The sequence below is a fragment of the Stegostoma tigrinum genome, chromosome 8 (genome assembly GCF_030684315.1).
Source record: "Stegostoma tigrinum isolate sSteTig4 chromosome 8, sSteTig4.hap1, whole genome shotgun sequence".
NCBI lineage: Eukaryota > Metazoa > Chordata > Chondrichthyes > Orectolobiformes > Stegostomatidae > Stegostoma > Stegostoma tigrinum.
In genome coordinates this window covers 101,272,664-101,300,577 of record NC_081361.1, presented here as the reverse complement: position 1 = coordinate 101,300,577, position 27,914 = coordinate 101,272,664, and the positions used below count along the sequence as shown (strand labels likewise).

The window sequence follows — 27,914 nt, the reverse complement described above, 5'->3', positions numbered from 1 at the left end:
ATCCCACCACGGCAGATGGTGAAATCTGAATTCAATAAAATATCTGGGATTAAGAATCTAATGATGGCCATGAATCAATTGTCAGGGGAATTAGGGATGGGCAATAAATGCTGCCTGGCCAGCAACACCCTCATCTTGTGAATGAATACAGGGGATAAAAAGTAACTGTGTTCCTATTAAATGGTGGAGTTGTCTTTAGGATTTGTACAGTCTACTCCTGTCTTTTTGCTTAATTTTTACTTTTTTTATTGGATGTAGGCGCATTTGTTTGGGCCAATATTAATTGTCCATCCCTAACTATCCTGGAGAAGGTAATGGTGAGCTGCCTCCTCGAACCATTGCTGTCCATGGGACATAGGGACATCCACAGAGCCACCCTACATTCCTACATAGACATAAGAATCACATCACAAACTGACTTCAGCAAATAAAGTATAAAGGCAAAACAAGTGAGCCCACTCCTATTTGCAACAAAGTGAACCTTCCCTGGTCTGCCCCCAGTGCCAGTATGTCTCTCCTTGGATAAAGAGCCTAAACTGTGAAGTAAAGTAAAAACTGTATTAATTAAAATGTCATAAATTGTGCAGAAAATAAAAATCTCTGGCTTTTGTCACTCAAGGACTGGGATGCAAGACAGTAATGGCTACCTTTCAGTTGTGGCTAGACCACATTGTGACAGTCACTCCTGGTTCCAGAGGCAGTGCTTCTGGAATCATTATGAGTGGGTCCAGATACAACATCTTAGGAAGGATTTGAGATAATGGGAACTGCAGATGCTGGAGAATCTGAGATAACAAAGTGTGGAGCTGGATGAACACAGCAGGCCAAGCAGCATCTCAGGAGCACAAAAGCTGACGTTTCGGGCCTAGACCCTTCCATCAGAAAAGCCGATGAAGGGTCTAGGCCCGAAACGTCAGCTTTTGTGGTCCTGAGATGCTGCTTGGCCTGCTGTGTTCATCCAGCTTCACACTTTGTTATCTTAGTAAGGACTATTTGTATTCAACTGTAAGATGTGAGCCCTTGAGAAAGTGGTGGAGAGATTCCTTGATGTGGGATGATTGGCTTCCTTATGGTCTATAGTTTTTAATGTTAAAACATTCCTTCATGGGAGCTGGGCATTGCTGACCGGCCCAGCATTTATTGCCCATTCCTAGATGCCCTTGAGGAGGTGGTGGTGAGCTGCCTTCTTGAACCACTGCTGTAGATTGACCCACAATGCCCTTAGGCTAGAAATTCCAGGATTTTGACCTAGCCACACTGAAGGAACGGAGATATATTTCAAAGTTGGGATGGTGAGCGGCTTGGAGAGAAACTTTCAGTGGTTGGCGTTCCCATGTATCTGCTGCCCTTTCCTTCCAGATGGAAGTTGACTTGGATTTTGGAAGCTGCTGTCTCATTCTCAAAGCTAAAGGGATCAAAGGGTATGGGCAGAAAGTGAGAACACAGACTGAATTTGATGATCAGCCATGATCATATTGATTGGCAGAGCGGACTCAAAGGGCCAAATAGCCCATTCCTGCTCCTATTTTCAATGTTTCTAGGAGATAATCTAATTAACTTCCCCTGAATCGAGAGGAGACTGATAGGCAGTAGTCGGACAGTCCTGCTTTTTGTGTACAGGACATACTTGGGCTATTTTCCACATTGCTGGGTGAATGCCAGTGTTGTGACTGTACTGGAACAGCTTGGCTCGGGGAGCAGCAAGTTCTGGAATACAAAGTCTTCAGTACTATTGGCAGAATGTTGCCAGGGCCCTTAGGCTGTGCAGTATCCAGTGACTCCAACAGTTTCTTAATATCACGTGGAGTGAATCGAATTGGCTAAAGACTGGTTTCTGTGATGCTGGGGACAACCGGAGGAAGCTGAGATGGATCATTCACTCGGCACTTCTGGCTGAAGATTGCTGTGAATGCTTCAGCCTTATCTTTTGCACTGATGCGCTGGGCTCTTCCATCATTGAGGACGGGGATATTTGTGGAGCCTCTTCATCCAATAAGTTGTTTAATTGTCCACCACCATTCACCACTGGATGTGGCAGGACTGTAGAGCTTAGATCTGATCCATTGGCTAAGGGATCGCTTAGCGCTGTCTGTCACTTGCTGCTTTTGCTGTTTGGTGAGCAAGTAGCCCTATTTGGTGGCTTCACCAGGTTGACACCTCATCTTCAGGAATGCCTGGTGCTGCTCCTGGCATGCCCTCCCACACTCTCCATTGAACCAGGGTTGGTCCCCTGGCTTGATGGTAATGGTTGAGTAGGGGATATGCCGGGCCATGAGGTTACAGATTGTGCTGGAGTACAATTCTGCTGCTGCTGATGGCCCACAGCGCATCATGGATGCCCAGTCTTGGGCGGCTAGATCTGTTCAAAGTTTGCCCCATTTTGCACAGAGATAGTGCCACACAACACGATACAGGGTATCCATGAAGATAGGTCTTTCTCTCTGTAATGACTGTGCAGTAATCACATCTACACTGTCAAGGTCAGATGCATCTGTGACAGGTAGATTGGTGAGGATGAGGTCAGGTGGATGTTTCCCTCCCTTTGGTTAGTCTAATGGTAATGTCTTTGGGGACTGTACCAGCTTTCTCAGTGGTACTGCTGCCGAACCACTCTTGATGGTGAACAAGCTTGGTGGAGATTTTTTGGAGTCCACAGGGAGAAAGCGAGGAAGTGGAGATCAGTGATGACCTCACCAAATAGAGGAATAGGACTGAAGGCAGAGTGGCCTCATTCTCTACTTCCCTCTTTCACCAAGTGGTTAGTCACCTGTGCTAATACCTCCCCCTTTTCTCACTGTGTCAATTCTTTTTTGGTTTATGTTGCTGGGTGTCATCTTGTGATGCTTTATCACTTTAAAGGTGCTACACAAAGGAGGATCTATTGTTGTTGTCAGATTCACATGCTCAGATGCTGATCTCTCTCTCTGCTATTTGACCAGGGAACCTTTCAGATTGACACTGCCTGTCCCTCAACAATTCATCACTGACCTCAATGAGCACAGAAAGCAGAGTTTCACATTGTAAGATATTCATTCCTTCATACCCACTGACATAGTAGCTATATTAATGTGCCTCTTGCTAAACTACTTCAGAGGCTGAGTCCTGGTTACAGAAACTCTGGAAACCATTCTGCAAATCTGAACACATCAATAATCCTCAATCTTGCCAAGAAGCACAGGATTCTGTCAATGCCACCTTAACTTCCTTCAGAAACCAATGTATTTTTGGAACTGCCATCTGTGAGAGTTGGTGAGCCACCTCATCACAAAAACAGTTTGAAATTAGGTCGTGGAATAATGTTTCCATGAAGCAGTCGATTGGGTCAGATTCCAAGCTAACAACAATAACTTGCATTCTTACAGCACACTTAACGCATGCAGCATAAATAACTACCATTATACCAAAGACCCCAGTTGGAGCACTGTGAGCAGTTCTGGGCACCACGCCTTAGGAAGGACAGATTGGTTTTGGAAGGATACAAGATAAACTATTCCCACTGTTTGGGGATTCTGGGATTCGGGGCATAGTCTGAGAATGAGGGTCAGACTGTTCAGGAGAGATGTTAGGAAGCACTCCTGCACACAAAGGGGTGGGAGAGGTTTGGAATTCTCTTCCACAAACGACAGTGGATGCTGGATCAGTTGGTAATTATAAATCTGAGACAGATACATTTTTGTTAAGCATTTCCAGCGCAAAGACACTGTGCGTGGTCCCAATATTCAAGGAGAATGGATGTGCAAGGGCAGTGAAACGAGGTCTGTTGAAGCATACGGCTTCATTCTCACCCAGGTTGGCTCTCTGGATTAATACCATAGGCCACCACCTATCACTGAATCAATCTGGACCAGGTGGGACTTGAACCTGGGCCTCGTGGCTCAGAGGCAGGTATCACCTTTGAATAACGGCATGTCATTTGCTGCTGCAAGTTTCTCTCTTTATGTTCTTATGATGTGTCCTGTTGACTCAAGTCATTTTATCAACTTTCAGACTAATCATTATCCCAAAATTCCTTTCACCCATCAAAAGGTCATTCAGTCCCACTTCACTATTTGCAGGGTCCAGCTCAGAAGAATGTACAAGAGGTGAGAGTAGAAGCAGGCCAGTTGTCCGTTCAACCTGTTTCATTCAATAAGATCACAAGCCTTCCCCTTTCTTGCCCAACTCTTGAAGCACTTTGTGGATTTAAATTCAAAGCAACTATTGATATTAAAGTTGATAACTATTGAGATATTCAATCACTGAAAATCCATAGTTTTCTGGGGTACAGAATCCCAAGGGCTCACAAACTTCAGAATAAAGACATTCCTGCTCATCTCAGACCAAAATAGTGGAGCTATTGTGAGATTATGACCCTCACTCTAGATGTTAATGCACTGGGAACCATCTCTCAGCATCAACCTTGTCAAGCCTCAGAATTTTAAGAAATTTACCACCATTCCATCACTGTCACTGGGTCAAAATCCTGGAATTCCCTCCCTAAGGGCATTATGGGTCAGCCTACAGCACACGGACAGCTGTGGTTCAAGAAGGCAGCTCACCACCACCTTCTCAAGGGACAAGTTGGGACGGGCAATAAGTGAGGTCCCAGCCAGCAACGCCTGTGTCCCATGAAGGAATGTTTTAACATTAAGAACTATAGCCCATAAGGAGACCAATCAGTCCACATCAAATCCATGCTGGCTCTTTGATGAACAATGGTCCCTTGAGGAACAGACAGCCAGACAGTGGGTAGACCTGGTTTATAGACATTCACCAGCTCTATTCAACTTAACAAAGAGAACCTCAAGCAGGCCACTGTGGGCCAGTGAGCATAAATGCTTGGCATTGAGTCATCAGTATCATGACATGCCAGTGTGTGGCATGCTGCATTTTTGTCAGGTGGGTGACATCGATCTCCAAGTAAAGGGTACCTTGATACCTGACATGATGAATACAATCAAAAGCCACCAGCTCTCAGTAATAACACAGCCTTCAAACAGCTCTTTCATTCCAAGCAGTCCATGCTTTGTCCTGGTACAAATGAGCCTGCTCGCAACTTCATCGCTCTCCTGCCTTTTCCGCTCAACATCTTCTGCCTTTCCTCCTCATGTGTTTATGCAGCTTAACCTTCAAAGTATCCACAATATTTCACACCCCCACCACCATAAGCTCCAAAAGCCCACCCCTCCATGGGAGTAAGTCCCACATTCCGCCCAACACCTCAACCACCCCACCCCCCTCACAAGTGAGACATTCTCCCTGCTTTCTGAGAGAAGGGGTTTCCCCCCGAATTCCTGACTGGATTTGTTACGGACTACCTTTTACAAATGGCCCTGAGTTCTGATCTTCTTCCCTGAAACACCCTCTCCTAGGTGATGATATGAAATTCCTGCATGTCAGGTCACTCCTCAACCTCCTTTTATCTAGAGAGCACAGTCACAGCCTGGTCACCCTCTGCTGAAAGGTATAAACTTTTAAAATCTTTCCTGTTAAAACATTATTCCAGCTTGTTTGATGCCTCAAAATCTTGTTTGCAATGTGGTGTTCTGAAGTATGTACAGTGTTCCAAGTGTAGACTTAGCAAGATAAACAACTTGACAAGCTTTGTAATTGTATTCCTCAAGACAGAAACCCCACTGATTTGTTGGACTTATTATGGGCTTTATTACATGGTGTTGCTGCTGTTAGTGATTTGTACTCCTACACCTCTCTGATCCTTCACCCCATTTAGACACTGAGTTCCTAAACATAGCGATATGACTACTAACTTCGCTGGTCCGCACATTCCAACCAAACTCCAAGATTAACAAACAGAACAGCCAAAGAGCTCATGCAGGTTTAATGCACACCAGCTCATTCCAAACTGTTAGGATTACTCAAAAATTATTGCAACACCTCTTAGGTCCGTGGCGGATGATGGTCACCTTGCTGTAAATTTAAAATAAAGACTCCTTGTTATTGCTGATGGAGAACATTTTTACACTCACAAGATTAAATGCAGAACGTCGAAAACTAATGGAGGAGCCATGGCTTAACTGAAGGAGATATCACAGGTTGGAATCACTCCTGGCAGCCCAATTTTTTAATACATCTGTCAATTTGAGTTGAACTCCCAAGGTAACAGGAATAACAGTAGACGGAGCAGGGAAGTGAAATGTTGGACAGAGTAAATCAATGTAATTTAGATCCCATCTTAAAAATCGTGACTCCGTTCTTAATTCTGTATTTCTGTAATAAGTTCCCACGTGGACCTTTGAAACATCTATTAACAGTGTCAGGTTGTAATTACACAACCCTACCATAAGGAGGGGCAGGAGAGCAAACCTAACCCTCACAGTTGACATTGATACTTCCCATGCGAAATAGGGGTATGGGATCAGGGAGACTATACACATTAAGATTTGATTAATTCACCCCATTGTAAATATTGTATTGTACATAGATTTACGCTGAATGATTGGGGGTAGTCCTATGTTTTGGTGACATGATATACTATGAGTAGATATTAACAATGAACTGAACCCCAAGATCAGATTATTACACAGCTCCTAATTTTACTGAAAATATTTATTTTCCAGGACAATTTATTCAATTCTCCTTCTCTGGCAGTTGGATATATCATTGCAAAGCACTGAGTCACAAAATTAATGACAGATCACATTTCACACGGGATTAATGACTGCGTTGTCATCTCATCAGTTGATGACTAGTAGATCACAGATGAACAAATTTAAGATAATAACCAGACAAGGCAGATTGTGACAGCTGAAGACCTTCATGCCTGTATGACCTCACAGCCCACCACTGTAATATTAACATGAAAGGTCATGGGCACAGACCTCTACACCAGCACCTAGTGAACAGGGCGATGAGGGCAAGTGATGAAAACCAATGGATGCAGCAGAGTACAATGCCTGGCTCTCCCTGGGGAATGCGCAGAGTACGCCAACATGTTTAAAAGGGATGAGCTGTGACAGAGGTTTACTGCTGCTTAAGGTGTAGAGTTTAGGGGGAAGCGAGTTACAGACGGAGAGGAATACATAATATTCATTAGATTAGAGGAAGTAAAGTGACATTGATATAAGAGGAGATATAAAAAGATGTTAGTGAACAGCAAAGCTAGAACAGATAGAAGAAAAAATCCAGAACAGATAACAGAGTAACCATAGCACAGATATCTCAATAAATCCAGAATATAGTACCCTTCCATTCTAGAACAGGCACCAGAACGATTCTAGAATAGCGTGAATCTTAAATATACAATAAATTCACTCTAAAATAGTGAGTAAGTAAATCTAGAGCACGCATCAGATTGATTTAAAGACAGCAGAATAATCTCACAGCATGTATCAGAATGAATCTAAAGCATAAAGAAAATGGTTCTGGAGTCATGAACAAAAACAAAGTTGCTGGAAAAGCTCGAGATAACAAAGTGTGGAGCTGGATGAACACGGCCAAGCAGCATCTTAGGAGCACAAAAGCTGACGTTTCGGGCCGAGATCCTTCATCAGAAATCAAGTGGAAAAACACCTCATTTTCCACTCGGGGACCCTACAGCCCTCCGGACTCAATACTGAGTTCAATAATTTTAGGGCCTAAACTCTCTCATGTCCCAGCCCCCCACCCAACACACCAGGCCTTGTTACCACACAGCCTGCCACTACACACCCCCTGTTGTTAGCCACTAACAGTCCCCATTAACAACTCTTCCCCCTCCCAGCCTGATCATTAGCAACTCCTTTGTCTGTCCAACTGCCCTTCTCTCTCTTTGGGCTCTATCCTATCATTTACTCCATACCCCACCCACCTCCCTATTTTCTGCAGATAAACCGACATTTTCCCAGCCACCATCAGTTCTGAGGAAGGGACACCAGACCCTTCTCCTCCACAGATGCTGCCAGGCCTGCAGACCTTTTCCAGCAGCTTCTATTTTTGTTCCTGATTTACAGCATCTGCAGTTCTTTTGGTTCTGGAGTCATGTTGGAGTAATCTAGAATGGGAAGTAACTGATCTAGAACAGGCATCAGAGTCAATGTTGAAGGATCTTCAGCAGATATTTGGAGCAGCTTTTGGAATAATTTGAGCGTGGGAAATCAGGAATTATCTAGAATAGGCATCAGTGTAAAGCTAGAATTGAGCGGAGTAAAGTTGTAGGACATATCAGACTAATCTAGAGTAGGTGTCTGAGTAAGTTCAGAACAGGCTTCAGGAGCAAAGTGAATCCTCAAAGAATGACAAATGTTTAGATTGGCACAAAGGGAAGATTCACTGAGGGCTCCCATTCTCACACACTCCTGTGTGTAATAACTTTAGGAATAGAGGATTGACTAAGCAGGTGGTGGTAGCAGTGCGCAGCCTGCTGTTTGTACCTTATCACTGCAATTCATGCTGCTTCATTCTTGGGGAGCAGCTATCTCTGCCCATCCCGAGTTCTTCATGGTTCTGACGTAACTGAGTGACTTGGTAAGACAGCCAGTTCTCACCAACCACCCTTTGCATTGGGCGACGGTCACCCAGACGGGCAGAGGGACTTCAGTGCACCCACTGAATTTTTATGAGAATCCAGCTTACCCAGAGAATGCGTTTGTATTTCTCAGACCGCTGTTGGAACTGTTCCTCAGCTCATTGTTTCTGAGCCACAGGAGCACCTTAGTGTGTCAAAGACATTACCAAACTGGCTACAGGAGAAAAAATGGAAACAAAGGGCACTGGGGCAATTCATCTGAAGCTGAATGTAAGAGTTAGATAGCTGGTTTACACAAGGCCCAGGTTCTGTACCAACCTTTTCGAACAGACATTTTACAGCCGGCTCAGTAGGAGACTCCCATGAGAGAGATCATAATATCACAGAACTTTACAACATAGCTGGAGGCTATATGGCCCATCTGGCTTGAGTCAGGCTTTCAAAAAATCTACCCAATTAATCTCACTCCCCTACTCCTGTCCCATTGGCCAGCAATGTTTTCCTAATTAATTATTTCTCCGATTTCCTGTTTAAAAGTCATGATTGAATCTGCTCCTACTGCCCTCTCAGGCAGCACTGTCCCGACCCAAACAACTCACAATCTCCCTCATGTCCCCACCTCTGGGGGCTTTCCCCGATTCCCTTCAATCTTTCTCCCTCTGCTCACTGAGCCTCCTGCCCCTGGCTCCTGATTGACTCATTTGAATTCTCTTGACAACTTCTCTGCGTTAAGGAGGTGAAAGGTCGCAGTGAGGAGCGGTGACTTACTTAGCTGCATCCCGCAGGTCTGTCACGTTGCGGGTTCTGCCCTGGCCATCTTTGAACGTGGTCTTGTTGGCCACCGTCAGAATTCCGTTCTTGGTGGTGAAGTCAGGAAAGCAACGGCGCAGAACTGGTGAGGAAAAGGCAGAAGAAAATCAGGCCAGGGTTGGGCAGAAATCATGCCACCCACGCTTAGCAACAAACACAGCAACAGCAAAATCTTTCCAGCCACCAGTGGACCCAGTCTGAACACTTTCCTTGGCATTTGCCCAAATGGGTCATGCTGGGGTTTAGGAGACTCCAAAAGTCCCTCTTCAACCAAGCCCATCACCACACCCTTTGATTCTTTCATTCCTCATTTTATCCAGCGTCCCCTTAAATCTATCCAAACTACTCGCCTCAACCAGTCCCCATGGAACAGAGTTCCTCAATCTACCCATTCCTTGTGGCAAAGACATTCTTCTTGAATTCCTCAGAGATAATGGGAACTGCAGATGCTGGAGAATCCGAGGTAACAAAGTGTGAAGCTGGATGAACACAGCAGGCCAAGCAGCATCTTAGGAGCACAAAAGCTGACGTTTCGGGTCTGGACCCTTTATCATCTGTTGAAGGGTCTAAGTCCGAAAGGTCAGCTTGGCCTGCTGTGTTCATCCAGCTCCACACTTTATCTCTTCTTGAATTCCTGACTAGATTTTTTACTGACTGTCCCATATCTGCGACCTCTCACTTTAGACTACTCCGCACGTGGAAACATTTTCCTCAAGTCTGCCACATCAAATCACTCCATGATGACATTTATCATGATGTGGGGTGGATAAAGTCAGAAGTCACTAATCTCCAGGTTACAATCCAACAGATTGATTTAAAATCACAAGCTTTTAGAGCCCTGCTCCATCAGGTGAAATGACCTGATGAAGGAGCAACTCTCCACAAGCCTGTGATTTTAAATAAACCTGTTGGATTATAACCTGGAGATTAGTGACTACTGACATTTATCGTGTCATTGCCTTGGTCCTTCCCCATTGCAGAAGTGTCTAAGACCAAGTGTCTTAAGCTTAAGGTGAAGAGGAAGTAGTTGAAGAAGATTTGAGAAAGAAGTTCTGAGCTAGAGAGCGATGAAAATATGGAACATGCCACCTGAGATGGTGATGGACGCACAAACTCTCACAATATTTTGGGAAGCATTCAGATGAGTACTTAAAATACCAGGGCATAGTAGGCCATGGACAAAGTACAGATAAATGGGATTAGTGCAGTCTGCTGTTTGTTGGTCAGTCTAGACATGGTGGGCCAAAGGGCCTGTTACCATGCACTATGACTATGATTCTTTACTGCTCCTGGGAAATTAGCCAACAAAACTGCTCAAACAATCAGAACCTCTCAGTTCTGAAACCAGTCATTTCAATCTTTAGTGCCCCTCTCTGATGAAGGGTCTAGGTCCGAAACGTCAGCTTTTGTGCTCCTGAGATGCTGCTTGGCCTGCTGTGTTCATCCAGCTCCACACTTTATTATCTTGGATTCTCCAGCATCTGCAGTTCCCATTATCTCTCTCAATCTTAAGTGCCTTTCATTTTTATTTTCATCAACCCGTTCAGACATGTTATGGCACGTCTCTGGAGCAGGTTGGGTCTGGAACCCAGGTTTGTTACCAATGGAGCACAGGAGCCCCCTCTCTCTCTGGCCTTTTAGTCTTTCACAGGAGGCTGGTGTCTCTGGAGAGATCGGCATTTGTTGCAAATCCCAAGTTTCCCCGAACTGAGAGTCTGGCTCAGGCATCACAGGCAGCAGTTAAGCACCAACCCCCATTTGAAACAGAGATGAGGAGAAATTATTTTTCTCTCAAACAGTCGGGAATTGGTGGAATTCACTGCCCCAGAGTGCAGTGGATGTCGGAACGCTGAGTAAATTGAAGGAGGTGCTAGACAGATTTTTCATTAGCAAATGAGCTGAAGGGTCATGGAGAGCAGTAGGAAAGTGGAGTTATAACCAAGGTGAGATCAGCCATAAGCAGAGCAGGCTTGAGCGGGTGAGTGGCCTACTCCTTTTCCTTGTTCTTACGCTGTTATGCCCTGGTCAATATTTATTCCCCAATGAATAATTTGTTTATTTCATCGCTGTTTGTAGATCCTTGATTTGTGAAAACTGGCCAATTGCAACACTTCCAGAACGGGAACAATCCTCTCAAATCAACCATAAAGGTCTTTGGGACATCAAAGCTGCCATTTAAAGTCAAATCTTTGTTTTCTTCCCTCAAGTTTAAGATGATGCTTTTTCGTTAATGATTGGCTTGATATCTTTACTAGATTGCTATCCTCCAAACATTATACTTCATAGAATCCTAGAATTCCATACAGTGTAGAGGCAGGCCATTCGGCCTAGTGGGTCCACCCCGTCCCTCTGAAAAGCATCCTACCCAGACCCAACACCCACACTTCCCTACTCTCTCCTTTTATCCCCACATTTCCCATGGCTAATCTACCTGGCCTGTATACATCATTTGACACTATGGCCCCTCCACCTAACCTGCACATCTTTAGACTGTGGGAGGAAACCCACGCAGACACAGGGAGAATGTGCAAACTCCACACAGACAGTCACCCGAGGCTGGAATTGAACCCGGGTCCCTGGCGCTGTGAGGCTGCAGTGCTAGCCACTGAGCCACCAGGTGGGAAGTCATGTTGAAGTTGTATAGGGCATTGGTGAGGTCTCTTCTGGAATACTGTGTTCTGTTCTGGTCGCCTAATTATAGGAAGGATATTATCAAGCTGGAGAGGATTCAGAAGAGATTTACCAAGTCATTGCCAAGCATAGGAGGTTTGAGTTATAAAAAAAGCCTGAATAGGCTGGGGCTTTTTCACAGGAGCATTGGAGGGTAAGAGGCAACCTGATAGAAGTTTATAGAGTAATGAGAGGTATAAATAGAGTTAGTGGCAGTTGTTTTTTTTCCATAGGATGGGGGATTTCAATACAATGGGACACACTTTTAAGGTACGAGGAGGGAGACTTTAAAAAGATAGGAGAGGCAATTTTCTTACACAGAAGGTGGTTCGCTTGTGGAATGATCTTCCTGAGAAAGTGATGGATGTGGGTACGATTACAATGTTTAAAAGACATTTGGATGAATAAACGAATAGGAAAGGTTTGGAGGGATATGGGCCAGGAGCAGGCAGGTAGGACTAGTTTAGTTTGGGTGATGTTCGGTACGGACTGGTTGGGCTGAAGGGTCTGTTTCTGTGCCGAATGATGCTACGATTCTAGTCTATTTAGTCTTTTTTCCACTGAAGAACCTGCCTAAGGTAATAAACACATTTCATTGCTGCATTACTGTTAATTTAGCTCCACTACTTTGCACAGGATGATCACACAATCGCGCACTTTGAGAGTGAGCAAACCCAAACCACACGAATCGTGGGCAGGGGGCATTCATTCAACACATGATTCCTGAGCTCACACACCCATGCACTAGCAGTCTGTATGGTGCACCTGCTTCCCACCAATTCCCTTCCTTGCCCCACCAAATGCAGGCCAGTACAGCACCAAAGGAAGATGTGATACGTACAGGGTCGGCTGGGAACAATCATTGATGGGCAGTCTTCGTCTCGAATCACCTGGGAAGCTGACTAAAATACAGAGGGCAACACAAGAAGAGGTTGGTTAAAGAACATCAAATAGCTACTCGGCCATATTGAGCTGGAGCATTACTGGGGAAAAAAAAGACACATTTTGTTGATTTTTTTCATCTTGCAGTAATCGGGACACTTCATAAGAATACCAGTTCATGGGGATTTTAGTCTGTATGAATGAAGGCTGACGATTAGTTGGTAAGTGGACTCTGGTTGAGACATTGCTATCAGGAATGCATGAGCGTCAACCAACTGAGTCTCTTTTGGAAATTGTCAGGATGGATAATACTTTGTGAAATGCAGTGAGATCCTGGTATAGACAGAGACAGGAAAGATCATTCCGCCCATCTTGGTTCATTGTTCAAAAACAGCCAAACACGTTACATACTCCAGTTGTCCAACTATTTTCCACAGGAGGCACGGTCCTTCAAAGAGTGTGCTTGGTTGAAGGGGTTTACATGCAATTGTGTTCTCCACAGAGCGAAACACATTTGGGGACAGTGATGGAGCTGTCAGAAAAATGGTCCGAGTAAAACAGCACTGGGGACGTTATGATATCGAACAGCCCAGAGCTTGCTTCCTTTAGAACAGCAGTAATTAAATCAGTGAGCTGCAAATTGTAGATGTTTCCCAGCTGTGGGGAAGACTATAATGAGGGGTTACAAATGGAAGGTGGTGCCCAATAAATCCATCAGGGAGATCGGGAGAAACAACTTTATTTGGAATGTGGCACACACTCTCACGGTTGGGGGGAAAGGGGATGTGGGACTCACTCCCACAGGGATGGGGAGGTGGATACTGTGGATTCATTGAGAGGGAAGCCTGATAAACACACGAGGGGGAGGAATCAAAGGGTCTGCTGACAGGGTCAGGTGACGAGGGAAGAAACTTTCTTCATTCAACATGAAACACATCCGAGTTACTGCAACAATGTGAATGATTTAAGAGCAATCATTCTCTCCATAAACAGTCAGAAAGCATTAATAGCTCATTATTGTTAGCACCACTGTAAATAAATAGTCTACTATTTACCCCTTCACAACTTATCAACTTCTTGCAGGATGCACTGTCAGAAGGGTATGATTTTCAACTTATTCAACAGAGTGCCACTCAAATTGGAAGAATTTAAATGTCACTTTGGGACCACTCACTGGATGGCACATGGATGTCAAAGCTGGCAGTGAACAAGCTGCAGCTGGGCTAAGGAGCATCTCGCCAAAGAATTCAAATTCGAATTAGAATTAGGTTTTATTGTCACATGTACTCAAGTACAGGAGGACAGCGCACAAAGTGTGTACTGTCATTATTCCTGACATCATCTTGGGTACAAAGGTACCAAGGTACAAAACCTTAGCGACCAAAATAGAAAATTAAAGAAATTAGCAAGTGATCTGGGGGTAAAAATTAAAAAGGATCGAACAGATCTTTGCTGCAGCCAGTTAAAAGCTGAGGTGTTTAAAACGAATAAAGCCATCAATGAGGAGGCAAAGTGAGTGCCGGTGGAAGGAGGTCCGAAGTGTAATGGAGGGTAAACGTGAGGTGCTACATTCTGAAAGGAAGCAGAAGCTCGCTGAGGGGTTGGCGTTTGCTTCTGTCGACCGAGAGACCTGCCTCTTCTCAGGGTAAGCCACCCGACAACTCAGCAATCGTTCAATCTGCTAGCATCAAAACTCCCCTGTCCCTGGGGCCTGGTGTTCAATGCAAAAAGTTAACAAAGGGTCATCGGGCCTGAATCATTGACTCTGCTTTCTCTGCCAGACCTGCTGAGCTTTTCCAGCAATTTCTGTTTTTGTTTTCAATGTTGGGCATCTACAGTTATACGATTCATATGATTGAGGCATTTTGCACAGGGGTGGACAGGTCAATTACGAGGGGGTGCAGGTTCAATGTGCAGGGGGAGCACTTTGAAAGAGATGTGTGAGGCAAGTTTTTCACATTAAGGGTGGTGAGTGCCTGGAACGCGCTGCTAGAGGAGGTGGTGGAAGCAAAGACAATAGCAGCTTTCAAGAAGCACCCAGATAAATATATGTACAGGAAGGGAATAGACGGATACAGATCCAATATGACAGTTTTAATACGAAAATGCAAAATGTGTCGGCGCAGGCTTGGAGGGCTGAAGGGCCTGTTCCTGTGCTGTACTGTTCTTTGCTTTCTGCATTTCTTTTTCTTGAGATAAAGGGAAATCAGTGATAGTAATACATCTGAATTTTCACAGGGTACAGGGCATGTTGGCTCGAAATATTTGGGATTGACAGTACCTCGGATGCATGGATTACAAGATGGTTGATAGATAGGAAACAGGGGGTAGCTTTCGATGGGAATTTCTCAGGGGCTGGTCAAACTGATTGTTCAAGATGATTTAATTAACACACTGGACAAGGATTCGAGGGAGAAACAAACGGAAGTGTTGGATGTCAGGGTGACTCAAACAGGGAGTGGGACGATATTCACAAAACAGCTGGGTCAAAGTCCTGGTTTATTTTGTCAATGCCAAACTAATTGTATGTTCTGTTAGTCCACCTGATTGCACCCACCTTTCGAGGAATGTTGTAGCCAGGTTGACAAAACTGACGGTAATATTCCCAGGATGTTTTGTTCCATCGGTAATTGTTTTTTACATCAAAGTATCGGGCAAACTGGTTTGGACACTTCTCGACACAAACCTGCATATAGAAAGGAAAACATACCAAGTACAACTTTTAAACAGTTCGATTCAGAGCCCCATCACAGAAACAAATCAGAGAGGAACAAAAATTAAAGACAGTGACAGGCAATGGCCACACAGGCAAATGTCGTCACCGGCTCCCAGTAAGTTGAACACTAGTAACCTGGATACAAATGACAATTGCCTGGCAACGGAGAAATGTCACAATCTTCCACCTGAAATTCAGCACAGGATGTACGTCAGCACTGAGGGAGCACCACGCCGTCAGAGGGTCATTGCTGAGGGAGTGCCGCACTGTCAGAGGGTCAGTACTGAGGGAGTGCCGCACTGTCGGAGGGTCATTGCTGAGGGAGTGCCGCACTGTCAGAGGGTCAGTACTGAGGGAGTGCCGCACTGTCAGAGGGTCAGTGCTGAGGGAGTGCCGCACTGTCAGAGGGTCAGTACTGAGGGAGTGCCACACTGTCAGAGGGTCAGTACTGAGGGAGTATCGCACTGTCAGAGGGTCAGTACTGAGGGAGTGCCGCACTGTCAGAGGGTCAGTACTGAGGGAGTGCCGCACTGTCAGAGGGTCAGTACTGAGGGAGTGCCACACTGTCAGAGGGTCAGTACTGAGGGAGTATCGCACTGTCGGAGGGTCAGTACTGAGGGAGTATCGCACTGTCAGAGGGTCAGTACTGAGGGAGTGCCGCACTGTCAGAGGGTCAGTACTGAGGGAGTCCTGCACTGTCAGAGGGTCAGTACTGAGGGAGTGCCGCACTGTCAGAGGGTCAGTACTGAGGGAGTCCTGCACTGTCGGAGGGTCAGTGCTGAGGGAGTGCCGCACTGTCAGAGGGTCAATACTGAGGGAGTGCCGCATTGTCAGAGGGTCAGTACTGAGGGAGTGCCGCACTGTCAGAGGGTCAGTGCTGAGGGAGTGCCGCACTGTCAGAGGGTCAGTACTGAGGGAGTGCCGCACTGTCAGAGGGTCAGTGCTGAGGGAGTGCCACACTGTCAGAGGGTCAGTACTGAGGGAGTGCCGCACTGTCGGAGGGTCAGTACTGAGGGAGTGCCGCACTGTCGGAGGGTCAGTGCTGAGGGAGTGCCGCACTGTCGGAGGGTCAGTACTGAGCTGCAATGCCAGACCATGGAGACCTACCTGTTTTGTTGGGCATTGTAGGTTGATGAGGACTGCAGGGCTTGCACACTTCAGGATGTTGAAGTAGAATAAAATGGTCTTGTTCCTGAAAGAGATCAGGGGAAGTAAAAGCAACACCTTTTCAACTGATTATTGTATGATGGAAATCAAATGATCTGTCACTGCATTACTAACACAATTAACATTTCCAAACTGGAATAATGCAACAAAATCTAATCTGTGCTAATGGGAACTGCAGATGCTGGAGAATCCGAGATAACAAATTGTGGAGCTGGATGAACTATCCATCTTCAGTCCGCCTCCCCCTCTCTCCCTATTTATTTCAGAACCCTCTCCCCCTCCCCCTTTTCTGATGAAGGGTCTAGGCCCGAAACATCAGCTTTTGTGCTCCTAAGATGCTGCTTTGCCTGCTGTGTTCATCCAGCTCCACACTTTGTTGTCTAAAATCCAATTTGTCCCTGTTCATTTAAGGTTTAGAGTCTCTTTGAGAACCTTGACTTGAATTTAAAATTAATCAATCAATGTATTTCTGAGCAGCTCACAGTCTTGGAAAGAAACCTTATAATTCTTATGCTTGTGTTCAATTCCTTCCATCAACTCACTGGCCTCCCCTCTAACACCTCCACTCCCACCACTCCCTCCATCCCCTTCAGACTGTCCACCCAATCCACTCTGCCTCCATTTCCTCCACCACCCCACTCCACCCCGCTCCACCATTCCAGTTTCTGAAATCTCCTCACACCTGACATTCCTTCTCAATCTCTTCTGTAGTCCTCACTTCTGTGCCATCTCCAATTCTACTCTCTGCACCATCTGTGGCCATGCATTCAGCTGTATGAGCCTTCAGCCTGGTGCTTCTCCCTCTGCCTCTTCAGTTCCCAATGTATCTCTCTCTCATTCTCTCTCTCCTCTGGCTCTCTCTCCTCTTGTCCTCCCATTCCCTTTCTTTCTTCTCACTCTCTCTCTGGCCTTTCTCTCACTCTCATCTCTCTCTTTCCTCACCCTGTCTCTCTCCTCTCGCTGTCTCTCTCTCTTTCTTCTGACTCTCTCCTCTCACTCTTTCACTCTCTTTCTTCCTGCTCTTTCTCTCTTTCCTCTCCTTCTCATTCTCTACTCTCAAATTCTACTTTAAATCACTCTTGAAAACAAAGTTCTTTGGCCAAGCTTTTCAAAGCTAACCCAGGAAACTTTGGGAATGGGGCAGCAGCTGGGTTTACACTTCTTGGTGGGAATTTACAGGAGCCTGATGATGTAGGATCAGGTGGTGGGGCGGTTGGAATAGTTTCAGTTGATGCGGGGGAGGGGGGGAGCAGTGGGGGTTAGCATCGATTTATAAAGGATGGGTTATCTCCAATGAATCTGATTGAATTTCTCAAAGGGATGGCTGCAGTGGGACAAATATAGATGGATGACCTGTGGATAAAAGAGATTGTGTACAAAGCTCAGTAATTGAAAGCAAATTATTGACATAAATCCGAAACATGGGCTTGTTCCCAAAATGTCAGTGTGTGAGTGAAATTGCAGGGATCTGTGGCTCATGAGTGACATGGATGATGGAATGCAGAGCTACATCACAAATTTGCCAATGATGTAGAGATAGATGAAACTGCGAGCAGCGAACACACTCAGATCTGTTCCATCCCACCTCCGGGACAGGTGAGAAATGGAACCCAGACCAGAGAGAGGGACTCCCCCTCTGCACCACCAGACCCTGGAGCCAGGACACATGCAAGAACAAAATCACAGAGATCTCAATAGATTCAATGAAAGGACAAACTGCAGTAAAAGGATTTCAACTGTGAGCTCAACCACTGAATACTGAATTTAAGTTAGAGAGGCTTTGTAAATGGTGACCAATGACAAGAGATAATGAAATGGGGTTTGTTGAGAGTTCCAGGTGCACACATCAAGGAAGCATCATCAATGGGCGCAGAAAATAACCCAAAGTGTTGATGGGATGCTGGGTTTTACAGCTCGAGAGGAAGACTGAAAGGAAGTGGGGTCATGTCCCAGTTGTACACTGCCCTGCTCATACTGCACCTACAGCACAGGCTTCCGGGCCCAGGGACAGGAAGGGCATGGAATTCACTGCACCTGGCCACCTCCAACTGAATTGGGTTCTGGGAGTAAGCGATGCCCTCACCAGCTATACACACATTGTGATGAAGATTTACAAAACAACAGTGATTCCAGCAGCGCTGCATAACATCATCTTCACTCTCAAAGCGAAACACCATCTCCATGAATGCCCACCGAATTCAAAACAAAAGTTCTCAATGTGTAATGGTCAGCACTTTGTTGGATTACCCAGCTGTCTTATCCCAGCACGGTCCTGACCCTCCGACAGAGCGGCACTGCCGCAGTGCTAACTCTCTGACAGTGTGGCACTCCCTCAGTACTGACCCGCTGACAGTGCGATACTCCCTCAGCACTGACCCTCTGACAGTGCGACACTCCCTCAGCACTGACCCTCTGACGGTGCGACACTCCCTCAGCACTGACCCTCTGACAGTGCGGCACTCCCTCAGCACTGACCCTCTGACAGTGCGACACTCCCTCAGTACTGAACCTCCAACAGTGCGACACTCCCTCAGCACTGACCCTCTGACAGTGCGGCACTCCCTCAATACTGACCCTCTGACAGTGTGGCACTCCCTCAGCACTGACCCTCCGACAGTGCGGCACTCCCTCAGTACTGACCCTCCGACAGTGCAGCACTCCCTCAGTACTGACCCTCTGACAGTGCGGCACTCCCTCAGCACTGACCCTCTGACAGTGCGGCACTCCCTCAGTACTGACCCTCTGACAGTGCGGCACTCCCTCAGTACTGACCCTCTGACAGTGCGGCACTCCCTCAATACTGACCCTCTGACAGTGTGGCACTCCCTCAGCACTGACCCTCTGACAGTGTGGCACTCCCTCAGCACTGACCCTCCGACAGTGCGGCACTCCCTCAGTACTGACCCTCCGACAGTGCAGCACTCCCTCAGTACTGGCCCTCTGACAGTGCGGCACTCTCTCAGTACTGACCCTCTGACAGTGCAGCACTCCCTCAGTACTGACCCTCTGACAGTGCGACACTCCCTCAGTACTGACCCTCTGACAATGCAGCACTCCCTCAGTACTGACCCTCTGACAGTGCAGCACTCCCTCAGTACTGACCCTCTGACAGTGCGGCACTCCCTCAGTACTGACCCTCCGACAGTGCGGTACTCACTCAGCACCGGCCCTCTGACGGTGCAGCATTCACTCAGCACTGACCCTCTGACAGTGTGACACTCCCTCAGTACTGACCCTCCTACAGTGCGGCGCTCCCTCAGTACTGACCCTCAGACAATGTCACACTTTCTCAGCATTAGTGATCTGTGGAGATACACTCTGAGGTCTCTCCCTTCCTCTAGCCCTCCTAATACTCTCTGCATTTCTGTAGATTCTCTTGCTTCATTTACCATTATGAAATGCGTAACCTCACCCCTTTCCAGGTTGAATTCTATATGCCACATTTTCACCCACACCATCCACTCTGGCCTTGGAAAATTCACTGGAACACCTATCCATTTTGAGAAACAACCATTGAACAGAACTATTTGTTTCCTGTTGCTGAACCAATTTTCATGTCACATTCGCCTGCTTCCTTTTGACTTTAATGTTTCTGGCCAGACCGTGACAGGGGCCTTGTCAATGCCATAATAAAACCCATGTAGACAACATCTACTGCACTGCCCTCAGTAATCCATGTTACTTTCTGAAAAAAAATTGCTGAAGTTATTAACACGTGACCTCCCTTTAACAACGCCTTTCTCATTTTTCTTTAATTTCCTCATTTCCTTCCTGACATCGGCCCCGTATGTTTGATACTCCTCAACATTTCCAGAAGTATGATTTTGTTTGACAATACCAATAGGCTATCACCAGTAACTCATTAGTGACCCTTCTTCAGAACGGACTTGAAATTTTAGCTGAGTTCTCCTCAGATGCTGCCAGATCTGCTGAGATTTTCCAGCAATTTCTGTTTTTGATTCAGATTTCCAGCATCCGTTGTTTTTTGGCTTTGTTATTTTGCTTTGTGAGGGAGTGATTCCAGATATGCCCTGTTCCCAGTGTCAGCGTTTCCTTACATCACCCACAAAATGATCCAGCTTGTTAATGAAAGTTCTGCCTCTTAGGGACATAGAAATGTAGAACCATAGATACAGCACAGAGGAGGCTCTTCAGCCCATCAAGTCTGAACAACTACAAATTCAGCGCTACCTACACAAATCCCACTTCCCCGTACTAGGCCCATAGCCTTGAATACTGTGACACTTCATGTGCTCATCCAAATATTTTGTAAAAGTTGTAAAACTTCTCACGTCAACTCCTCTCCCAGGCAGTGTTTTCCAGTGCCCCACCATCGTCTGGGCAAAAAAAAACCATCCACACAAATACCCTTTGAACTCCCTGCCTTCCACTTATAAATTTTCTTTTCTTATATAATCTCTACAGTGTGGAAACAGGCCCTTTTGCCCAATAAGTCCACACTGACCACACAGACCCATCCCTTTATAACCCACCTCATCCACACACCCCTCAATGCTACGGGCGATTTAGCATGGCCACTCCACCGTAACCTGCACATCTTTGGACTGTGGGAGGAAACCGGAGCACCCGGAGGAAACACACGCAGACACTGGGAGAACATGCAAACTCCACACGGACAGTCACCCGAGGCTGGAATTGAACCCGGGTCCCTGGCGCTGTGAGGCTGCAGTGCTAACCGCTGAGCCACCGTGCCACCCCCAAATGATGTCCTATTATTCCACACTCTGCCATCAAGGGAAATTGGTGGCCTCGTTTGACTGTACCACATGACTTTCAACTCTTAAACATTTCACCAGTGGCTCATGGAAACATAGAAAACAGGCCAGGAGTAGCCCATTTGGTCCATCAAGCCTGCTGCACAATTCCATTTAATCATGGCTGATCCTCTGATCACCTACACAGCCCTCCAAGCCTGCTCTGCCATTCAATATGATAACTGCTGATCATCCACTTTCTCCCCCATACCCTTTGATCCCTTTAGCCCTAAGAATTATATCTAACTCCTCCTTGAAAACATTCAATGTTTTTGGCCTCAACCACTTTCTGTGGCAGAGAATTCCATAGACACCCCCAGCCCACCCCGAACTGGCTCTGGACTCCCCAAAGATCAGGAACATCTCACTTTAATCCTTGAAGCTCAAGGAGAGATGGTCCTAGTGTGTACGATCGTTCCTCCAGGTTTAAACCTTGCAGTGCTAGATTCCCTCTGCTGTTGTCCCTCTGAGGACAGTACATCACAAACAGAGCTGGGAAGAGGGGCCTAGAACTGAATGCAGATGGAATCTGATCAGAATTTTGTACAACTGGCACATCGTGCCCTGTCCTCTGTCCTCGGCCAACATCCCCTCTGCCTTTTCCATTTTTTTCAGTACTTGGCCACCATATTTTCTACTTGAATCAAAACTCCCTCCCTCTCCGCCATTCCCACCAACAATTCCCAAATTGCCCAGCGATAGAATTAGTTACTCACTCATTGACAGTTCCCTTCTGTCCACAGAATTGGCCACGGCTATCTGTTGGATACACCACTTTCCTCGGATCTCCATGGACCCAAGCTGAAAACAACAGAAATGCAAATGGTTCACTGATATGTCTGCCATTCCCCTCCATCCCACACAGAAGCCAACTGATGGTCAGTCCTGACAAAGTCTTCAGACTGCACCTTTTCTTCAGCTTCATGGCTTCAATCACAACATCCACAAAGACACACATTGACCACAGCAACCAACTTCACAACCAAGAAAGGAACAAGGAATTCTTCAATTCCTTCCAGCCGGAAAATGACACTGCCTGTATCTGACTTCATCTCCTGCAGCACCGTAATTTCAGAGTGTTACAGTTTGCTCAGTGTGTCCATCTTACTGTGGCAACATACACTTTTACAAACATCTTACAAACCAGAGTTACGGACAGTGAGTGATGGTGGACGCTCCACTGTCCATTCTATCTCGAGGTTGACCAGGAATCTCTCCCACTATTACCACTCACTGATGGGAAGTGCTGGAATTATTTACAGGTCAAGTTTATATCTTCTTTAATAATCAGGTCCTCATGTGGGCCTTGGATCTGGAGGTTCTGATTCAGAGGCAGAGACATAGCCTGGGGTGCACTCTGCAAGACTCTGTACATTATCAGTGAAGACTAGCATTGCCAAGAAAAGGCTGAAGAGTGACCTGATGGAGATCTTTCACATTAGGGAGAGATTTCAATATAGTAAACATAGAATAGAAATGTTCATTTACAGGGGAGGCTAAAGATCACTGATGTAAGACAAGCATTAATAATCTGGTTGGGAAGTCAGCAGAAATCTCGATTCAGCGAGATGGCAGAATGTGGGACTCCCTCCCACAAGGAGAATGAGGCACTTTTACAATAAAATCTTTTCGACTCGTCTTTTTATATCGGATTGTTTTTCTTTGTATGCGAAATAAAGTTTCATTCTTTTGTTAACGGAACAGCTCACCTGAGTACGACCAATGACGAACCATCATGTTAATCTAATTACAAAAGTAAAACACATTGTCTGTTGAACCAGATTTCATTGTGAAATCCAACTTGTCAGTCTCGTTATCAGCTGGAATCATTACAATGTGGTCATAAACCATGAAGACCTGTCTTGATGTCTCATCGATGGGCTCACAGCTCTGACAGTGTACTGGTTACTCACAAAGGGTGGTGTGTGCCTGGAGCGGGCTGCCAGGGGAGGAGGCGGAAGCAGACGCAATAGCAGCATTTAAGAAACATTTTGACATAGACATGTAGGAAGGGAAAAGAGGGGTAAGGATCCTGTAAATAAAGGCAGCTTTAGTATGGAAGGGCAAAATGTGTCAGCACAGGCTTGGAGGGCCGAAGGGCCTGTTCCTGTGCTGTGCTGTTCTCTGCTCTTAGCACCTCTCTCAGAAATTCATTGGAGCCTAGATATTTCTGCTCAAGTCAGGATTGGGGCTTGAACCTCCAGCTCAAATCTAGAATGCCACCATTGTAGTCAGGCTCCCTCACAAACACCGTATCACATCATTTTGTACTTGTTAACACAATCTCCACGTGATGCTAGTTTTGGTTCAGTGGCAGCACTCCCAGCTCAGATGGTGGTGGCGACATTCCAAACACTTGAGACAGCTGGGATGAAATGAATTTACTGTCAGGTATACACGTGTACAATGAAAAGTTTACAGTCGCCCCCACGGGTACGTCTTGGGGCAAAGGACCCAGGAACAGCTTCTTAAGAACGGTTTCTTGGGAATAAAATATAAAAATAAAGAAATAAGAAGTCCAGCATTACACAGCCTCAGAATAAATTTGAAAGACAAATAAATAATATGTTCAGAAGAACAGTTTCTCTAATCCAGTCTGACCCACCAAGTAACAGAGGGAGAGGCCTACCTCACTGAGAGAGAGAGAGAGAGAGAGAGAGAGAGAGACGCCTGCACTGCCTCACTGAGAGAGAAAAAGGCCTGCACTGCCTCACTGTGAGAGAGAGAAGCCTGCACTGCCTCACTGTGAGAGAGAGAGGGGCCTGCACTGCCTCACTGTGTGAGAGAGAGGGGCCTGCACTGCCTCACGGCGAGAGAGAGAGAAGCCTGCACTGCCTCACTGTGAGAGAGAGAGCGGCCTGCACTGCCTCACTGTGAGAGAGAGAGATGCCTGCACTGCCTCACTGAGAGAGAGAGAGAAAGGCCTGCACTGCCTCACTGTGAGAGAGAGAGGGGCCTGCACTGCCTCACTGTGAGAGAGAGAGGGGGGCCTGCACTGCCTCACTGTGAGAGAGAGAGAGGGGCCTGCACTGCCTCACTGTGAGAGAGAGAGAGGGGCCTGCACTGCCTCACTGTGTGAGAGAGAGGCCTGCACTGCCTCACTGTGAGAGATAGAGGGGCCTGCACTGCCTCACTGTGAGAGAGAGAGGCCTGCACTGCCTCACTGTGAGAGAGAGAGGGGCCTGCACATCCTCACTGTGAGAGAGAGAGAAGCCTGCACTGCCTCACTGTGAGAGAGAGAGGGGCCTGCACTGCCTCCCTGAGAGAGAGAGAGGCCTGCACTGCCTCACTGTGTGAGAGAGAGAGGCCTGCACTGCCTCACTGTGTGAGAGAGAGAGGCCTGCACTGCCTCACTGAGAGAGAGAGAAAGGCCTGCACTGCCTCACTGTGAGAGATAGAGGGGCCTGCACTGCCTCACTGTGAGAGAGAGAGAGAAGCCTGCACTGCCTCACTGTGAGAGAGAGAGGGGCCTGCACTGCCTCACTGTGTGAGAGAGAGAGAGGCCTGCACTGCCTCACTGAGAGAGAGAAAGGCCTGCACTGCCTCACTGTGAGAGAGAGAGAGAGAGAGAGAAGCCAGCACTGCCTCACTGAGAGAGAGAGAGAAGCCAGCACTGCCTCACTGAGAGAGAGAGAGAGATAAAGGCCTGCACTGCCTCACTGTGAGAGAGAGAGGCCTGCACTGCCTCACTGAGAGAGAGAGAGGCCTGCACTGCCTCACTGCCACCTGCACCAGATCCACCATTACAGGATTTGCTCCATTTGGGGTGCTATCCCTCTGCTGCTGGGCCCACCCACCTGATGCCGCAAAACCCACACTCCCGCTACGACCAGGTTCTGCCGTTATCTCCACCGATAACCAGAAACCCCCCACTCTGGGCCGACCACAACCTGCAACCAGGAGACGCCACTCTGGGCCCACTGCCAGCAGGGGTCCCTGGCTCCGTTACCAGGTCAGGCAGCCGCTGGGCCATCAGTCCTGCTTTGGCTGTGTGTGTCACCTTAACACCAACACTGCCGTCTTGAAGAGCCTGCTGCCACCGAAGGGTTTTGCTGTTTCTGGCCCTAAACACTGGGAGGACCTTGTGCTTGGTGACACTCCTAAAGCAGTGACACCAGGCGCACAGCACTATCCCAGATGCTGGCTCGAGGATGAAATATTCGCCCAAGGCTTTGTCTAACTGTTCAGTCCTCCTGGTGACTGGATAAAGTGAAGGGGAGTTTCTGGCTCCAACATTGAGCCCTAAAATAACATCCCTGAGGCTGTTGGCTTTACAACAGTGACAACATTGACCAAGTAACTCATCAGCTGTAACAGGCTTTGGAATATGTGTGAGTGTGTGTGTGTGTGTGTGTGTGTGTGTGTGTGTGCATGTATTTGTGGGAGAGTATGTTGGTGGGGAGACACAGAGTGTGTGTTGGTGGGCAGGGAAGAGGGTGTGTGTGTGGGAGAGAGGGCATGTGTGTGTGTGTGTGTGTGTGTGTGTGTGTGTGTGGGAGAGAGATTGTGTGTGTGTGTGTATGCCAGTGTGCCTCTGTGTGTGTGTATCTGTATCTCTGTGTGCACTTCTGTGTGTGTCTCGGTGTTTGCGTGTGTGTGTCTGCATTTCCGTGTTTATATCTCTGTGCGCATGTCTTTGTGTACGTGTCTGCCTGTTTCTCTGCCTTTCTCTCTGTAGCTTTTGCTATCTGTTGCTCTCTGTCTCTCCTCCCCTACACAGTGCATTCACTCACTCCCCGCAGAAACACCTTGGTCATTTGTTGATGGGTCGTGTTCTCACTCTGAGCTCGTGTCTTGTTTACTAGCTCCCAACAAACTGCTCAATGATTGAGCGGGAATGAGGCTAAGTAAAGTACTTGTTTTAAATTTGATTTTGTCGCCTGTTCTCCCTCGTGTCCTGACCAATAGTTCTCTAAAATAAAAATTGATTATCTGTTCCTTTTGACAGTGGGAAGGTGCCGTGTACAAAGTGGCTGCCATGATTATTCTACAAATTGCTGTATGGGCTAGAAAGCACTTTGGGACATGTCAAGGTTATGAAAGGAGCATTATTAGTGAAAGTCTCTTTTTTGTAGAGATCTGTGTATTTTGCTTTTCCCATACCCATGTCACCTTCACTCAGAGAAACAAAAGTGATAGGATGTGGTGATGAACAAGAGAAAAGCAGGAACTAATCTGGGGGGTGTTTTGGACGCCAGAATTATTATCCAGAGAGCTATAAAATGTGATTGCTGTGTTGGGCAGGCAGTCACTAATTAATATACACTTTGAATATAGAAACCATTAAAACATGTAGGAGATTATTAATGGAGCTTTTTATGAAATCTTTCTGATGTGCGTCCGTAAGTGACGATGTTCTAAACACCGCTCGAATATTATCTCACTGATTATAAAAGACAGCAAACATCATTATCCCTCTTACTGCTGCACTCTGGACTGCAGGTCCTGTCATTCTCGATTAATGCAGTCAGAACCACGGATTTTGTGAGACAATTGCTTTGTCAGCCTTACACTTGGTGCTGGGTTGGAGTTTCACTTTAGAATGAGTCTGTGTCCTGTGACACTGCCATCCATGGTCAGAGGGACTGTTCCTAGCGACAGTCATAGAGCCATGGAGCTATACAATATGGAAACAGACCCTTCGGTCCAATAAGTCCACGCTGAACGTAACTCCAAACTAAACCAGTCCCACCTGATGGCGTCTGGCCCATATCCCTCCAAACCTTTCCTATTTTGTGTACTTATCCAAATGTCTTTTCAACTTTGTAACTATACCTGTATTCACCTGTTCCTCAGGAAGCTCATTCAATGACTCTGTGTGTAAAAAAAATTGCCCCTCATGTCCTTTTTAAATCTTTCTCCATAAAAAAGGCCGCCTAGTTCTGAAATGCCCCACTCCAGGGAAAAGATACCTGCTAGTCACCTTATCTAGGCCCCTCATGATGTTATAAGCCGCTATAAGGTGACTTCTCAACCTCCTACACTTCAGTGAAAATAGCCAAAGCCTATCCAGCCTCTCCTTATTAACTCAAACCCTCTATTCCCAGAAACATACTGGTAAATCTCTTCTGAACTTGCTCCAGCTTAATAAAATCCTTCCTATAACAGGGTGACCAGAACTGGACACGGTATTCCAGAAGAGCTCCCACCAATGTCATGTACAACTGCAACACAGCATCCCCAATGCCTACACTCAAAGGTCTGAGCAATGAAGGCAAGCAAGTGGAAAGGCTCAATGATGGTTCCCAGTGACACTCAATGACTGTGAGTGATTGCAGACTGAAGCTTCAGAGATGAGGATAGGCTGAAGGAGTTGGGACTGTTCTCTTTGGAACTAAGAAAGCTAAGAGGGGATTTGAAAGAGGTTTTCAAAACCACGAATTGGTTGGATGAAATAGACAGAAACATAGAAATACAGAAAGCAGAAGCAGAATGAGGCCATTTGGCCCTT

At 46.5% G+C, this 27,914-nt stretch overlaps 1 protein-coding gene across 5 annotated transcripts in view; it reads right to left on the bottom strand.

Moving 5' to 3' along the window:
- The window catches only part of slc44a5b (solute carrier family 44 member 5b), a 276,251-nt gene that overhangs the window by 71,481 nt on the left and 176,856 nt on the right, over positions 1–27,914 (bottom strand). For 3 of the 5 annotated variants that reach the window (XM_059648177.1, XM_059648180.1, XM_059648178.1), the window contains exons 4-9: positions 22,180–22,264; positions 16,629–16,713; positions 15,363–15,491; positions 12,765–12,825; positions 9,212–9,335; positions 5,875–5,907 (exon numbers count right to left, since the gene is read on the bottom strand). In XM_059648177.1, coding sequence (XP_059504160.1) covers positions 5,875–5,907; positions 9,212–9,335; positions 12,765–12,825; positions 15,363–15,491; positions 16,629–16,713; positions 22,180–22,264 — 517 coding nt within the window. The remainder of the gene's footprint in view (positions 1–5,874; positions 5,908–9,211; positions 9,336–12,764; positions 12,826–15,362; positions 15,492–16,628; positions 16,714–22,179; positions 22,265–27,914) is intronic. The other 2 variants (XM_059648181.1, XM_059648182.1) reach the window with 1 other exon arrangement.